Here is a 15,216-nt window from a genome sequence, read left to right as displayed (position 1 = left end):
TGCAAAGGAACAAAACGGCTCCTTGTTAACAATGAGCAAGAACAAAATTAACCCCACCAGCGAGCAAAACCCCACCCCTTCACAAAAGAATTCATTTCTCTCAACTTGTGCATTAAACAAAGGAGGGGCGAGGTCAAGTTAAATTCCAGCCTTAATGCAGCAGGAGCAAAATGACATAATTTCTCCAAGGTGTCAGCTTTAGCTCTAAAATTCAGAGGGAAAAAGCATGAACTCTGCAAGGTTGGAGGGTCCAGCTTAGAGCAAAGGCAAGGAATCAACACAAAAGAGAAAGCAGCGCTCCCAGCTGGGGATGAGAAAGGCATATACTTACAGACAAAAGCCCCGCTCCCTGTTCACTCTCTCTCCTCTCTACACCTGAAACACAAATGTGGATGAAAAAGGGCATCATGCTAGAAAGACAGCTGAGGGAGGGGGAGGGCAAAGGGGTGGAGGAAGAGGAGGGCGGAGGGGGAAGGGAAACAAAACCCCAACCCGCTTCACTTCCAAGAAGTGCAGCCTCGGAAGAGGAGGGGAAGGGTTCCCTGCCTTGCGCGCTCTCTCCAAGTGTGTGTCTTGCGTCTCTCTCTTCTTCTAAACCGATCTCTCAATCTCAACTCTCTCTCTCTCTCTCTCTCTCTCTCTCTCTCTCTCTCTCTCTCTCTCTCTCTCTCCCTCTCCCTCTCTCTCTGTCCCCCCCCTTCTCCTCCCACCTCCTCCCCTCTCTTCTGCTAGTGTACTAGTGAACAATGAGCTAATTCTGATGGAGCTGGCGCGCGGCCAGCGCCCCAGCCTTGCTGCCACCGCGGAGCCAGACTGCTTACTCGGCAGGAATCGGCGGCTCGCGGCCCCGTGGGCGCGCGGCCAACACGCGCGCGCTCCCCGGCCCCCGCACCAGCGCCGCCGCCGCCGTAGGGCACTGGGCCCTGGGGGGATGGGGGGGGGGGGAGACCGCGCCGAGCAGTCCCGGGAGCGCAGCGCGCTCTCTGGCGGGTTCTCCGCCTCGCCGCGCGGCGGCTTTGCAGACAAATAAGGAGGCGGAGGCGGCGGTTTGGGGGCGTGCCAGGCGCGGAGGCGGCCCGCCAGGGAGAGGCGGTGCAGCCCTACTGTAATAATAAACCTGCGGCCGGGGCATCTGAGGGAACCGGGACAGCCACGGCCCTGCCGCCTTCCCTTTTATGTGCCTGTCCTGAGCACAGCAGAAAACGGTGCCCACCGCAGCCCCGGGGCGCGCACGAAGGTCCCTGTCCTATCTGCTCCGGGCTACCCGCTGTGCCCGCCCCCGCACGGGGGAAGCCCGAACCTGGAGTCCGCCAGGCAGGCGGCGCAGCAGGTCAGGGGCTGCGGGCAGGAGAACGCACACACACAGGGTCGCGTGCACAATCTCACGCGCGCACTCGGACACTTTCGGTCGCGCCCGCGCGCGCGCACACCCATACTGCAAGAGCGGCCTGGTGGGTGCAACCGGAGACGCTCAGCCCTAGAGCTTCCTTCTTCCCTCAAGGATTTCAAAGTTCTCATGCTCAGCTCAGCAACTTTCCTTAAGTTATGGATTGCTTAAGGGGGGAAAAAATCTGTTTTGTTTTATTCTTTAAAATTCATGTAAAAAATCGCTCTTTCCGTAGTAATGTCATAGCTTAAAATGTTGCAACAAATTGGTGGTGTTGCCAAGACGGCAGGATATCATATACTATGGTGACTGTCAGATGTTTCATGGCAAAGATTAATTCCTAATTAAATTGCTTTGCCGGAGGTGGGGGAGGGAAATAAAGGTTACTAATGTCTTCCAAATTTTCTATCTATATTTTACCTCTAGTCATTAAAAAGAACATTTTCCATTTTAACAACAAAAAAAGAGACAGATTTACAAAACTCAATTTTAAGTCATATGTTTACAGAATGTCTTTTTTTTAAAAGAGTCAAGCACTGGGTACAGAAATAGCAAACCTTGAAAAGTAATCTTTTATAAGTATAATTCTAAAATAATATAAGCTTATTGGAAGACTGGAGTGCTTTTCAAACTACAAAAGCCACTATAGCAACAAGTACCTTTCAGAAAGACATGAGTGTGATGCCTGGAAAGCCCAGGAGACCTCTCTTCATTGAAAATTTGATCGTCATTTTTTCCCCCAGAAGTGTTTGGGAGGGGAGGCTGGGACATACTTGGGAAGGATGGTGAAGAACAAAGCAAAGAAACCCAGCTCATCGAACTCCCCTGGTGCATTCGTGGTGGACAGGAAAACACTGGAAAGAAAGTGTGGAGAACAGTAGTCAGGTGTGGGAAAGGAGGCTGTTTCTTCCATTTGAACCCCTGAAAGGCTGATCAAGGGGATTTCACAGGAGAACTCTGCCATTCAGCCCACAGTCGCTACCACATCAAAGATTACCGAATCCCAAGCCAGCAACTTGTAAGAAGTTGGATCTTGGACAGGAGAGATGGCTCAGTGGATATGCCACCAAGCCTGAGGTGATTCCCAAGACCTACTTGTTAGAAAAAAGGAGAATGCAGCGAATTCTCCCCTGAGCTCCACATGCGCACTGCGGTGGGACCAGTCTGCAGAGCATTTCCTGCGCAAGCCTGAGGACCCGAACGCGCCTTCCGACAGGCAGAAAGAGGCCCATGAGGCAATGAATGCAACCTCGGTGCTAGGGGAGCCAAGACCAGAGATCTCCCCAGAGCTCTCTGGCCAGCCAGTTTAGCTGGTTATGTGAGCACCAGACTCAGCAAGAGACTTCCTCTCAAAAAACAAACAAACAAACAAGGTGACTGCACCTTGTTTGTCTCACAGCAGTTCCCTCGGAATGGAAACGCTCCCACTCAGGGTAGAGGTTGGAGCTCATGAATTTTGCACTTTTCTCGGGACAAATGGAATGTGGAGGATCTCTATTCCTTCCCCAACTTGATAGCACAATTAAAGAAAGTCCTGGGGAAGGTACTCTGACAAACCAAGCCATGAGGAAGAAATTTCTTCAGTGGGTCAAGCTTCCTGCAGAGTGTGCAGAAACTTCTAGGAATGTAGCCTTCCTGAGTTGTGACCTGTGTTGGGGTTGGCTTTTCTATGACGTAGCTGCTTTTGAGTCATCCCTGGTCCTGTGAGTGACTTCTCACCCATATTTCTGTCAGTGACTATGGTAAAACCTCACTAGTCCGCCAAGTTGGACCTCAGTGCAATCATTACCTTGGTTTGTCCTGGGTTGCCTTTTTGGAGCAGCTGGACATATGTGTATCATGTCTTCACAGAAAATGGTATTCCTAACTTCTGGTCTCCACATGAACCTATGCACACACGCATAGACCCATAAACATCCAACACACACACATGCACACTGGTTCTACATGGACACACACAGGCATTGACACAGACACATGGATTTTAATACTTACAAAAAATTACCTTAAGATATTTTTTCAAAAGCAAAACAATTTTGTATTTGTTAAATGCTAGTTTTTCATCGTAGTAACCATAGACATTTACGTGACAGATATTTAGGAATGCTGGCTCAAAATCATAGCCCTGTCATCTGTAATATTCCAGAAAACAGCTATAATACAACTATTCAAGATATATTCTTGAGTCCCTTCTAGGTCATAAAGGGATGGGACCAACAACTCAAGGATAGGAAGGATGTCACTCCAGGTCACCTCGCTCAAGAGCTTAAGCAATAGCCGTTTCGTGGTTGCATGAGTACCGTGTCCTGCTCACTATTATCTAGCCTGCAGATTTCACAACTGACCAGCTCTTTTTTTTTAATCGTGACATGCTTGGCTGTGTTAGCAGATAAAAGCCATTTGTACCTCAAAGTGACTACAGTCCAACCTTCCATCCTCATTCTTTGTTTCTCTCCTAATCAGAGTCCCTCACTTTGGTCTGGCCAGTTATGCTGACCCCTAGTTAAGAGAAACTGACTTACATAGTCAGAATCGAGTCTTTTCCTTGGGATGCAAAGGGGCTGTCTGGAGTAATGTGGACAGCGTAGAGTAGCGGCAAGTACCTGGATAAGATCAAGATTTTCTTCAGAAAGAGAAAAACGGAAGTAGACGATGTCTTTATCTTCACAGGATTTGCAGTGTGAAGTTAGAGACGGGAGAAAGAACTAAAGCCAATGATTTTGTGCAATGTAATAAGGACAATTATAACCTCCTCCTCTGGACACACTGCAAACAGCAAGTTCTAAACCAAATTAGGCTTCACAGAAAGTCCCATGAGGAGCCACTGCCTAAGTTGCATTTGTCGAGAAGAAGGAAGCAGCACTCTGGGGAAAGGGGAGCAGAGTTTATCAAGCAGGGCAGAATCATAAGCTTAGGAATTCTGCAGCTGGTGACACTAAGTGCTTTGAGAGCAGGAAAGCCCTAGGTTAGTACTTGACTCATGCACTCTGTCCCTGGCTGCAAGTATACCAAGGAATATTCCATCCCAGAGTACATCAGAAGGAAAGGGTGCAGGCAACGCTCAAGGAAAATTCATTCTCAAGTACAGCCTCGTGCGGCCCAACGCATCTCACATGTGCATTCCTGTGACTTTGGTGTTGGGTTTGGAACCACAAATTCCAGGCAGAAGGCTAAATAGAAAGTAGTTAAAAACAGGCCTATGAAGATATTATATATATCTTTTGTCTACACTTCATCAGCTCTCAGTTAAAGCTTATCCCACAGAATTACATATGTACCATTGTGGACTGTGTTTGACATAGAGTTAGCAATGGGCACATGGTAGCAACAAGTCTTACAGGTAAGTTTTGAAAATAAATCTTAGGTGATCTGTCATGCCGTGCCCTTGTTTTTCACTCTGGTCTCGGCTTTTGCCCTTCTCTGGTGAAAACGAATGCTGGGCTGCTCCCCAGTGAGTCTCCCAACTGCTGCTCTGACTGCCGGGGAAGCCCTTAGCCCCTTCAACTTGCTGCCACTTGCTTCTTCAAAACTTTAGCTTAGACACCCAGTGTAGGGAGTCACGCCTACAATCCTAACACTGGGAAGGCTGAAGTGGCTCTTGAGTTTAAGGTCACTTCGCAAACATAGCACAACTCTACCTTAAAAAACAGAACAAAAATAAAGTCAGGGAAATTTCTCAACCATGGGAGCATGAGAACCTGTTTTTGTTTTTTGGGGTTTTTTTGTTTTGTTTTTTTGCTTGTTTGTTTGTTTGGTTAGTTGGTTTTTCAAGACAGGATTTCTTACTAGCTATGGAGTGATCTTGCTCTATAGACCAGGCCTCAAACTCACAGAGATCTGCTTGCCTCTGCCTCACGAGTACTGGGATTAAAGGAGTGCACCACCACCACCCGGCTAATTTGTTTTTAGGTGCATGGGTGTTTTGCCCATAGAGGCCAGAAGACAGTCAGGAAAGCAGTCTCAGACTTTGTGAACTGCCATGTAGATGCTAGGAATTGGACCCAAGTCTTGTACACAAGCAGCCAGTGCGTTTAAGCTCCAGAGGGCCTGGTTAAGGATCTCCAACACCCGTGTAAAACCCTGAGTGTTGGTTGAGGAAGCAGAACGAGGAAGCTCACCCAGGCTCTCTGGACAGCTAGTGTAGTCAAACAAGTGACCTTGTCTCAAAAACTTAAGGTAAAGAACAATTGGGGAAGAGATTTGACTTTGACCTCTGACCACTCCCTTATGGGCACACAGGAGCACACACATACAAATGGAACAAAGACTTAGAGGTTGAGGGGTAGAGCTTCGTGGAAGTGTTTAGCATGAATACATCTCTGGATTCAATCCTCATCACTTCAACACACATACACACACACACACACACACACACACACACACATGCACAGACACACACACATACACACACACACACACCAGTCTGTACTTTTTAGAAATCTATCATTAATCTCCTGGTCCAATTTAGAGAGTTTCTGTGCTCCTCTATGCTGAATTGTAACACTCATCCTTATCACATGACAAGTGGCATCAACTTTACTTTTTCAATCGTCTCCACTGCAAGCAGATTACACCATTAAGGATCACCTGCCTAGCAGCCATTGTTCCTTTCCCCATTATTAATGAAACACTGACTTTTTCCTGGTGTTCCTCACCCCCTATACAACCCACAAGTACAGGTGAGATGGCTCTGAGAAGCAGAGCCTAATTATTTAGTCGATGTGAATTGACATCCTCAGATTTGATAATAGACTAGAGATAGTGAGAATATTATTGGAAACTCAACCTACCCAACCGATAGGGAAGAATTAGATTGCATACTGTAGTGACATAACGTAAATGCAATCCTATTGCAACACAAACCAAGAATTAAATTTAACCAGAAAGTGACATGACTGATTGTTTTTCTCCCTAGAAACATTTTTTTTTGTAAATATTTTGGAGTATTTCAACTAGTTAGATTTGAGTATGGAGGAGGGACAGCATTGAATGAGTGAACTTAATAAAAATAATAGTTCGCTAACCCCAGTGAGGAATTATGAATGGCTCAAGTTAAGCTGGAGACCCAGAAAAGAAGGGATCATTCAACTTAATTATGCAGATGGGCTTGCAGGTTTCCTTAGGGTCTCCAGGCAGCATAAGGGACAAGCTGGAGGAGAGGCTAAGATGATGCCAGGCTTCTGGTTTTGCTCCTGGTGGGATAATGATGGTCTTTCCTAAAAATCAAAACACAGCAAGAAAATGAATTTGGGCAGAGAAACTGGTGGTAATAGAGTTCATTGTGTGCCTGTTAAGTGTATAGTCACCATGTATGATGTTCTAACCACTAGACTAGAGGAAGTTTCTTACCAGGGTCCCCTTTATCCTTACACTTCCTTTCTGCTGAGAGGTAAATTATATCCCCCCCCCCCCGCAATGGTGCGGGAGAATTGTCTGTATTCTGTCAATCATGTTTTAAATAAATGCTAATTGGCCAGGCAGGAAGTATAGGCGGGTCAACCAGACAGAAAGTAGAGGTGGGGCGATGAGAACAGGAGAATTCTGGGAAAGAGGAAACCCATTCCTTGCAGTTCTGTCCAGATCACCGAAGAAGCAAGATGTGACCTGTTCCGCTGAAAAAGGTACTGAACCATGTGGCTAACATAGATATGAATAATGGGTTAATATAAGTTATGAGAATTAATAAGAAGCCTGAGCTAATGGGCCAAATCAGTTTATATCTAATGTTGACTCTTTGTGTGATTTTCTTTGGGGCTTACCACCTGCGGGAACTGGACAGGAATAAACCCTGACAAGCCAGCCCTCATGTTACACCCCAACTCCCCCTGAAGCTATAATCCTAGTACCTCAGATTATTACTATATCCAGAGAGGTCTTTAAAGTGACAAAGGTCAAATGTGGTTGAATGGTTGGTCCCTGGTCTCAGGGCTAAGTGATTTATCCTTTGAACAGGAAACCGCTAAGACTCAAACATAGACACAGGCAGAGGGAGTAACCGGTGAAGACATAGGTGGAAAGAGTTATCTACAAGACAAAGAAATTTCTAGAGAAATCAAAATAGGTATTGTCTTGATCTTGTATGAACAGCTTCCAGAATTATAAGTTAACATATGTCTATTGTCTAAACTATCCAATCTGAGGTATTTTGTTAAGACATGCCAAGTTTAGCAAGCTAAATACATTCCCTTGCACCAAATATATAGAAGAAGAAAAGGCCCGAACCCCATGTTTGTTATAAGAATTGAGCTATTGTAGAGTGGAAGATGTTGTTGTTCTGGCACATCAAGGGCAAAGTAGTGTCCAACCCTCAAACGTCACTTAAACATGTACATGAAAGGTGCATTGTGGAGACTCTCAGAGCAGCATTCCAAAACACATAAGGGAAAGGAAAATAATTCACAACTGCCCCTGTCTACTCGGAGCTTCCCAGCTGTATTTACACAGCTGCTGAAGGCAGCCTGGAGAGAGTCTCCGCTTCACCATTGAGAGACACACACTGAAAACACGCAGAGAGCTGCCTTCCCATTGAGGGACTCAGTGTGTCATGAGAAATGACATAAAATACCAAAAACCGAGCCACGGAGAACGGGGCAGTGAAAGGAAACTAGGTAAGAACTTGACAAAATATGATTGATAGACGCAGAAATTTGATAAAGGATGACTCACAAGTGCCACTGTGCTATGAAATATAATGAAAAAAATCCAAAGTATTTAAAAGATAAAGGGTACATGTAAAAGTGAAGAGCTTTTGAAGATCCTGGTATCGTGATCTTTTATTTTGCTCAACATCTGGAAAGAGTTGACACTCCCTGGAACAGCCAGGCGAGTCCTGGAAGGGAGAAGAAGGGGGGCTGCAGCAGAAGCAAAGCGATGAGAGAAGGCAGTTTCCAGGAAGACTCTCCAGCTTCCTCACCACACAACACCAAGCATTCAAGACACATTAAAACCCTTTCTTCTTCATTCTTGAAACTGTTCTGAACTACGGCATGAAAATTTAAAAGTAATGCTAGTGCTTAATGCTATGCTAAAATAAGTAAAGAAAAACTGTTTTAAAATCCCAGCATCTGTGGTGTGTGTGTGTGTGTGTGTGTGTACATGAACTAATTTGCCCTGACAAAGAATTTTCTACCTTGCCTAAGTTTGAATTTTTAAAGTTGATTAGAATAATGAATGAGTATTTTCTACAACATTGGGAAAATGCCAAAATATACTCAAAGATGCTGAAAATGTCTTTTATTATAGTAGGTACTGCTTGTTTTTTACCAATCAGGGAGATTATAACAAAACAAAAACCTACTTCTATATTTACATATTTGTCCCGCGCTACCGTCTCGCCAGCAAGAACCATGCGGTACACATAGGATACTTTTGCAGTAAAGCTTTAATGCCCCTTGGGAGAGCGGGCATCAGCCAACATGGCGGAGACCCAGATAAGATGGAACCCATCCCTTATATAGGAAACAGACCCTGCTTTGGACGTGTCACTCTTGGATAGGTCCGCTGCTCCCAGTCCCAGGTGATGTCTCGGGAGTAGGCGGGGACTCAGTGGGAAATTACCGAGCACATGTGCGTTCACCTGGCGGTGAAGCCGGATGTCAGCGCCATCTTGATAATGGAGAATGTGGCTGCGGCCTTCTACATCTCCCCCTAATTTTACTTCTTTGCAGAAAGGCAACTCCCTAGGAAGGTAAAGATAGAGGTCGCACTTCCCAAAATGAAAACATTAAAATGGGCTTACACGGAATCTGCCCCTAGGCTCATGACACCTGGAACCTATCCGGCCTGCCCTCTGCCAATTTTCTGGGAAAGGGAATATACGGCAGGAAACCCTTAAGCAGAGCGACTTATCTCTCAGAGAGGGCCATTCTCTGTGCGATGCTTTTCAGCTCGACAACCTTCAGGGCTAGCTAAGCCAAGCACTCCACCCTGTGCAATGGACCACAGTCCTAGGGGTGCAGGAGCTGGTTGGCTTAAACCTTACTGCTTTAACATAGATAACCACATATCAAAAGAGGCTCCCTGTTCCAGGGCAGCCAGCGCTGTGCAAAAACCACTTTGTCCCTAAGACTTTGGGATTTGAGTCAGCAGACCATCCAGAGGAGAAACACTATTTCATAGCATAGGACTGTTTCAAACATTCCAACCCCCACCCATTCTTTGAAGTAGGAGATGAAGGACATAATCCAGGACTGGAATTCTTCGGCCAGGCTTATGTCCACTCGCGTGGAGTTGATTGTCATGATGGACCGTCTCAAGGAGGACAGCAAATCATCAAAATTCTCCTGCAAGATACAAAGACAATTCTCGGGACAAGTTAGCCATTTTTATAAAGTTCTCATATGGTACACTGGTCACACATAAGGCTGGAGTTTTCCATTTATAGCCCAATTGGGCAAGCTGCCATAAGATATCCACCTGTTCTTTATTCTACCTCTAATAGGTATATCTATGGTAGCCTGTTGATCCAGGGCTGTAGCCACTGTGGTAGATAACTGATTGAGGGTCTCTGTTTTTCATGGTATAGGCCGTGCTGCCATTTAAAAAATTTATAGTGAACAGAGCCATGGCAATAGCCATTTTTGGCATCGGGGGCAGTTCCTTTATTATTCCCCCCCTTTTTGTTTAAATAGATATTTATCCAATTTTTAATTTAAATAACCATGGCATTTTGTAACCTGTCTTGAAGATACCCATAGTGTTTAGCAGAAATAACTGACAGGATAAGGGAAACTGATAGCAAGCAATAACTGACAAATCAAGGGGAAATTCAGCAGCACAGCAATGGCACAGCAACAACAACATTGCAATGTACAGCAACAACAGCACAGCAATAACTGACAGACCAAGGGCAGGAGCTGGACCATCCCTCAGGAACCCGCCAGCTCTGCAGCAATCAGGTCAGACAGCTCCATAGCAGAGGCTTTGTCCTCAGGCCTCTGGACAGATGAATCCACAGCATGAATGTCAGTAGATGTATGTCAGCATTTCTAGAAAAAAACATCTCCCAAAATAACATTTAAGAGTATTAAAAAACTCAGTGTAAAAATTTAGCATAGTCAGTATTGGAAGTAGGCTGGTCTTGAACTTAGAGATCTACAGGTCTCTGTTTTAAAGAGCAGATCTTGTTTGTCTGTGCCATTACAGCAGGCCCTGTTTGTTGATATTAGATTTAAGATTTATTGGCTCCCGTATTTTTTGCCGGTACGGTGGCCTCGGGCTCCAGAGCCCGCCCGTCATCCAAGTGCTGTGCGCGGCCCTGGGCCTGCTCGCTGTGCAGCTCCCTGTGTCCCAGGCCAGGAAGTGGTGGCTCCACCCCAAGGCGCCCCTGCCTTTCCCGCGGGGCTAGCCTAGTTCTCTGAGGCTGTGTTGGTGGCGGAGTGTGGCGGGAGCCGACACTCAGACCGAGGCGGCATAGGCGGCAACATCTCAAGGTCCGCGCCAGAGCCGCTGCTGCTCAAGGGGCCGATGGGAGAGGCGGCGACCAGGGCCGCTTCCCTACTAGCAAACTTTTAACATCTGTGTCACAGCAAAAGCGGCTATAAACTCTCATAGGTCCAGCCAACGACCCAATCACCCCAAAATCCAAGGGCCCTTCGCATCCACCTCCCTGCGGATCCTGAAACACCAGACAAGCCAAGCGTATACATAGCAATCTTTTAGGAGGACTTGAGTTCTTAAAATGTTAAGCAGTTCTTAAAAACTTAAGTCGCACTATGTAGATGTAATACGGTACTGCCTGTTTACTGCATTTAAACCTTAATTGCGCTTTTATTATGATAAATACGACCAGTCCTGCCTGAAGTCAGCATCGTTTAGCATAGCCAAATGGAACCAAGCCATTTTACCCTCAGAGACCAGCACAGTTTTAGGTACATTGTAAGCCCTCTGGCCCGGCTGCCTGTGGCACCGCTCTCACTCTTGGCATTGCTGTGACATCCTCCAGGCCAGGCACCAACCGAGCCGCACCAATTGAGCCGGCGCAATGTGCTCCCCACCATAGCCATAGAGCAAAGCTCCGTTCCAGCCGCCCTCCAGCCCCAGCTGCACCCATTCCGAGCCCAAACCGGTGTACGGAGCAAAGCGGAACTCAGAGAAGCAGGCTTGCTGCTCTGCAAGGACCTCATTTAATCTTTTAGGGAATTTGGGCGTCGTTTAGTCTCTTTGGCTGCTTCCTGCTGTTATTGGGCCGTTGCATTCTTAGGGGTATACACTACAACATTTCAGGAGGTCTCGGTGATTCAAACCATATAAATCCCAAGTACACCCTTAGGCTCTCCTTTTCTGTGGAGACGAAAACAGAACCTCTTTTCCAAAACATCATATCCTTAGCAGTTTTTAAGTTTAAATATCTTTTTCCTATCCAGTACACAAAAGACAACATATATAACATAACATAAAGCTTTTGACCTTGTAAATCAGCCTTCTCCCCCATTTTTATTTTTTTAAAATCATTGGGGGGTCCTTTTTAACTTATTTTCTTTTCTGTCTCCCCCATTCTTTACCGGAGGGTCATTTTTTAACTTATCTGGGTGCGCGCACAACCTCCCACTGCTGCTCAGTTTCTGATATGCTCTCTGGACTTTAGAACGTACCTCTCTGAGCACGCATGCCTACAGTTCTGAATCCTCCTTGTGTCCAAGGGGTCTCCGGCGGTGCAAAGTTCTTCTTTTTCTTCTTCTTCCCGGGTTTCGGCACCAGATGTCCCGCGCTACCCGTCTCGCCAGCAAGAACCATGCGGTACACATAGGATACTTCTGCAGTAAAGCTTTAATGCCCCTTGGGAGAGCGGGCATCAGCCAACATGGCGGAGACCCAGATAAGATGGAACCCATCCCTTATATAGGAAACAGACCCTGCTTTGGACGTGTCACTCTTGGATAGGTCCGCTGCTCCCAGTCCCAGGTGATGTCTCGGGAGTAGGCGGGGACTCAGTGGGAAATTACCGAGCACATGTGCGTTCACCTGGCGGTGAAGCCGGATGTCAGCGCCATCTTGATAATGGAGAATGTGGCTGCGGCCTTCTACACATATTCTTTGGCATTGTGGTATGGTTAGAATGAAAACTTGAACATATGGAATAAAATTTTGAAATTAATGCAAGTACCCAATAGCTAAGCAATGTCCTGCTGTATTAGTGGACATTGTCCCAGATCCCAGGATTCAGCCTAAGGTGTAGCGGGTTAGAGCTTAGGACCCTTTCCTTTACGCGTCTTCTTCATCTGCCCGCTAAATGTGGTGCTGTTGTACTTGGAAGAGATAGAAAGATTTATCCCCAAGATCAACAGCTGGGTGGAAGACAGAAGGGTCTTTGCCATTAGGATGAGAAGGCTCCTCCTTCTCCTCCTTTTTCTTCTTATTCTTCTTATTCTTCCTTCTCCTCCTCCTACTTTTTACTCCTCCTCCCCTCCTTCCTCTTTCTTAAAATATGTGAAGTCATTACCCTCCCCTCCTGTGGAAAGACCCTTCCAAGAACTTAGCACATCAGACAATGTGGTTCCCTGAGAACTTGTGGAAATATGCATGTGAAGAGCAGCAAAAGGCATGTGCATGTGTGCGTGTGCTTGACAATAGTAACATCACATGTTTGTTATACTTTCTTTTTAAAATTCTATCTTTAAAATGTGCTGGGTGATGGTGGTGCACGCCTTTAATCCCAGCACTCAGGAGGCAGAGGCAGGCTGATCTCTGTGAGTTCGAGGTCAGCCTGGTCTACAGAGAGAGTTCCAGGATAGGCTCCAAAGTTGCAGAGAAACCCTGTCACAAAAAAAGAAAGAAAGAAAGGAAAAAAGAAAAACTCTACCTTTTACTGTATGTCTTAAAAGCTATAAAACCATATCTCTTTATTCCCATTTCAAGTTGAGAAACAGAGGTAGAAAAAAAAAAACAAGTGAAAAGATTTATTAAGGATCACAACTTTCACAAGCAAAACTGCGTAGGTAAATCTTGGCTACTGCATCACTTATTTCACAAGAGCATACATTCCCCCAGAAGACTGGTCTCAAACCAAGCATTCTCCATGGACAGACACTTTAGTTCAAGAATGACAGAGTCCTTACATTGTTGCTTAGCCTACATACTAACATCAGTAGCCAAACTTCACAGATGAATGAAGGGTAGAGAGAAGCAAGTCATCAGATCACAGTGTTCCTTTGGTATCCCCAGAGGATTGATTCCAGGATCCCTCTCTGATTCCCACATCTTCAAACCCCTTGTGTAAAACCCCTTGTGTAAAAAAAAAAAATGAATGTAATGTTTGCATAAACCAAAGTACACATACTTAATATACTTTAACTCATCACCAGGTGACTTATAATATCTGATGTAGTATAAACACTGGATAAATAGTTATTACACTACATTACTTTGGATTGATGACCAAGGTAGTCCATAAAAATCCTATGTGGCTGAAATATTTTTTTTATCCAAGGTTGGTTGAATTCATATAGAATGCAATGCACATAGGATCTACTGAGTTTCAACACTGTAAATGAAAGGAAAGAGGCTTGAACTCAGAAAACTTAGGTCCAGAATCCAGTTAGCCAGCACGCTCATGAACTATAGCTGCTCTCTTTGACTGGGATCCATTGAACACGGCCACACTACGTGTCTCATTGCCCTTAATCCCTTGACTTTGTTGTCTGGCTACTTCTCTGACCAGTTCTTCTCATTTACACCCTAGACTTCCTCGCTTCAATTTCATCTTGAGTTTGGTGTTGCACACACTTTCTTGGACCACATGAATCACTTTACAGGAGTGAAAGAAACATCCTCGTCAATATTTTATTGTAAACGTTTTGCTTTTGTTAACTATGTGTCTTATAGAAAGAAATGAAACAGTCAAAAGTTAATGCTGAGGTTAGGATGACCTCTGAGACTTCCCTTACAAGTTTCAGATTTCTCACACTTGAATAGGACAGTTTGAAGAAGAAAAGTAAGCCAAGTTTCTTTTGAAAAGCTTTGTTTCACTTTGCACCAAAATGTCAGCATCTTTAGATGTCCAGTTGTTGTCCTGTAAAGACACCCTGAGCGTGGAAGAGGCAGAACACAGCTGTTCATCAGAGAGAATGACCCCAGACCGAGCCAACCGAGAACGCAGGTGGGAAGAGGTAGAGGAAATCGTTCCCTATCCGCCCCTCAAAGCCCCACCCCCATTCTTGGTCCACATCAGGTAGATGTCAGAGCTGCTGTTCGCACTTCTTTCTCAGCTTTCTGAGGCTATTGTCTCACATTCTAGTTGTCACTCCGTGGCTGTCTGCTCTGTGCCGCTGGTTTCTCTCCGTTTCTGGTGGCCCAGGAAGAGATGGACACGGGTGTTTCTCTAGAATGGTTTGGCGAGAACAATCCTTTCCCCACTGATTATATGAATGATAAGTCTTTATTGGTTTCTGTGATGCCTCTTCTTGGTTGTCAACTTGACTATGATATGGGATTCCCCTCTGTATGCTGTGAATATGTTTTATTACCATTGGTTATTAAAGAAGCTGCTTTGGCCTATGGCAGGGCAGAACAAAGCCAGGCAGGAAATCCAAACAGAGTAGGATAGAGTAGGCAGAGTCAAGGAGACACTATGTGGTTGCCAAAGGAGAAAGACACCACTGCCGAAACCTTTCCAGTAAGCCACAGCCTCGTGGTGATACACAGATTAAAAGAAATTGGTTAATTTAAGATGTAAGAGTTAGTTAAACAGGTGGATCTCTGTGAGTTTGAGACCAGCCTGGTCTACAATATCAGGTTCCAAGACAGGCTCCAAAGCTACAGAGAAACCCTGTCTTGAAAAACAAAAACAAAAAAAGAGCTAGTTAATAAGAAGCCTGAGCTAATAAGCCAAA

At 45.5% G+C, this 15,216-nt stretch overlaps 1 protein-coding gene and 1 long non-coding RNA gene across 2 annotated transcripts in view; both read right to left on the bottom strand.

Moving 5' to 3' along the window:
• The window catches only part of Nrep (neuronal regeneration related protein), a 32,899-nt gene extending 26,910 nt beyond the window's left edge, over positions 1–5,989 (bottom strand). Inside the window, exons 1-5 of the mRNA XM_085700006.2 lie at positions 5,928–5,989; positions 3,910–3,990; positions 2,161–2,241; positions 822–1,132; positions 332–375 (exon numbers count right to left, since the gene is read on the bottom strand). Coding sequence (XP_085556132.2) covers positions 332–375; positions 822–1,132; positions 2,161–2,241; positions 3,910–3,990; positions 5,928–5,989 — 579 coding nt within the window. The remainder of the gene's footprint in view (positions 1–331; positions 376–821; positions 1,133–2,160; positions 2,242–3,909; positions 3,991–5,927) is intronic.
• Positions 5,990–8,750: 2,761 nt separating this feature from the next.
• LOC148120028 (uncharacterized) lies at positions 8,751–12,406 on the bottom strand. The gene is made up of 2 exons (XR_015734719.1): positions 11,980–12,406; positions 8,751–10,374 (listed from the first exon to the last, which is right to left on the bottom strand). It is a non-coding gene; the product is annotated as an uncharacterized LOC148120028 (long non-coding RNA).
• Positions 12,407–15,216: the final 2,810 nt, after the last annotated feature.

Source organism: Myodes glareolus, chromosome 13, assembly GCF_982192425.1.
Source record: "Myodes glareolus chromosome 13, mMyoGla1.1, whole genome shotgun sequence".
NCBI lineage: Eukaryota > Metazoa > Chordata > Mammalia > Rodentia > Cricetidae > Myodes > Myodes glareolus.
This window is presented reverse-complemented; position numbering and strand designations above follow the sequence as displayed.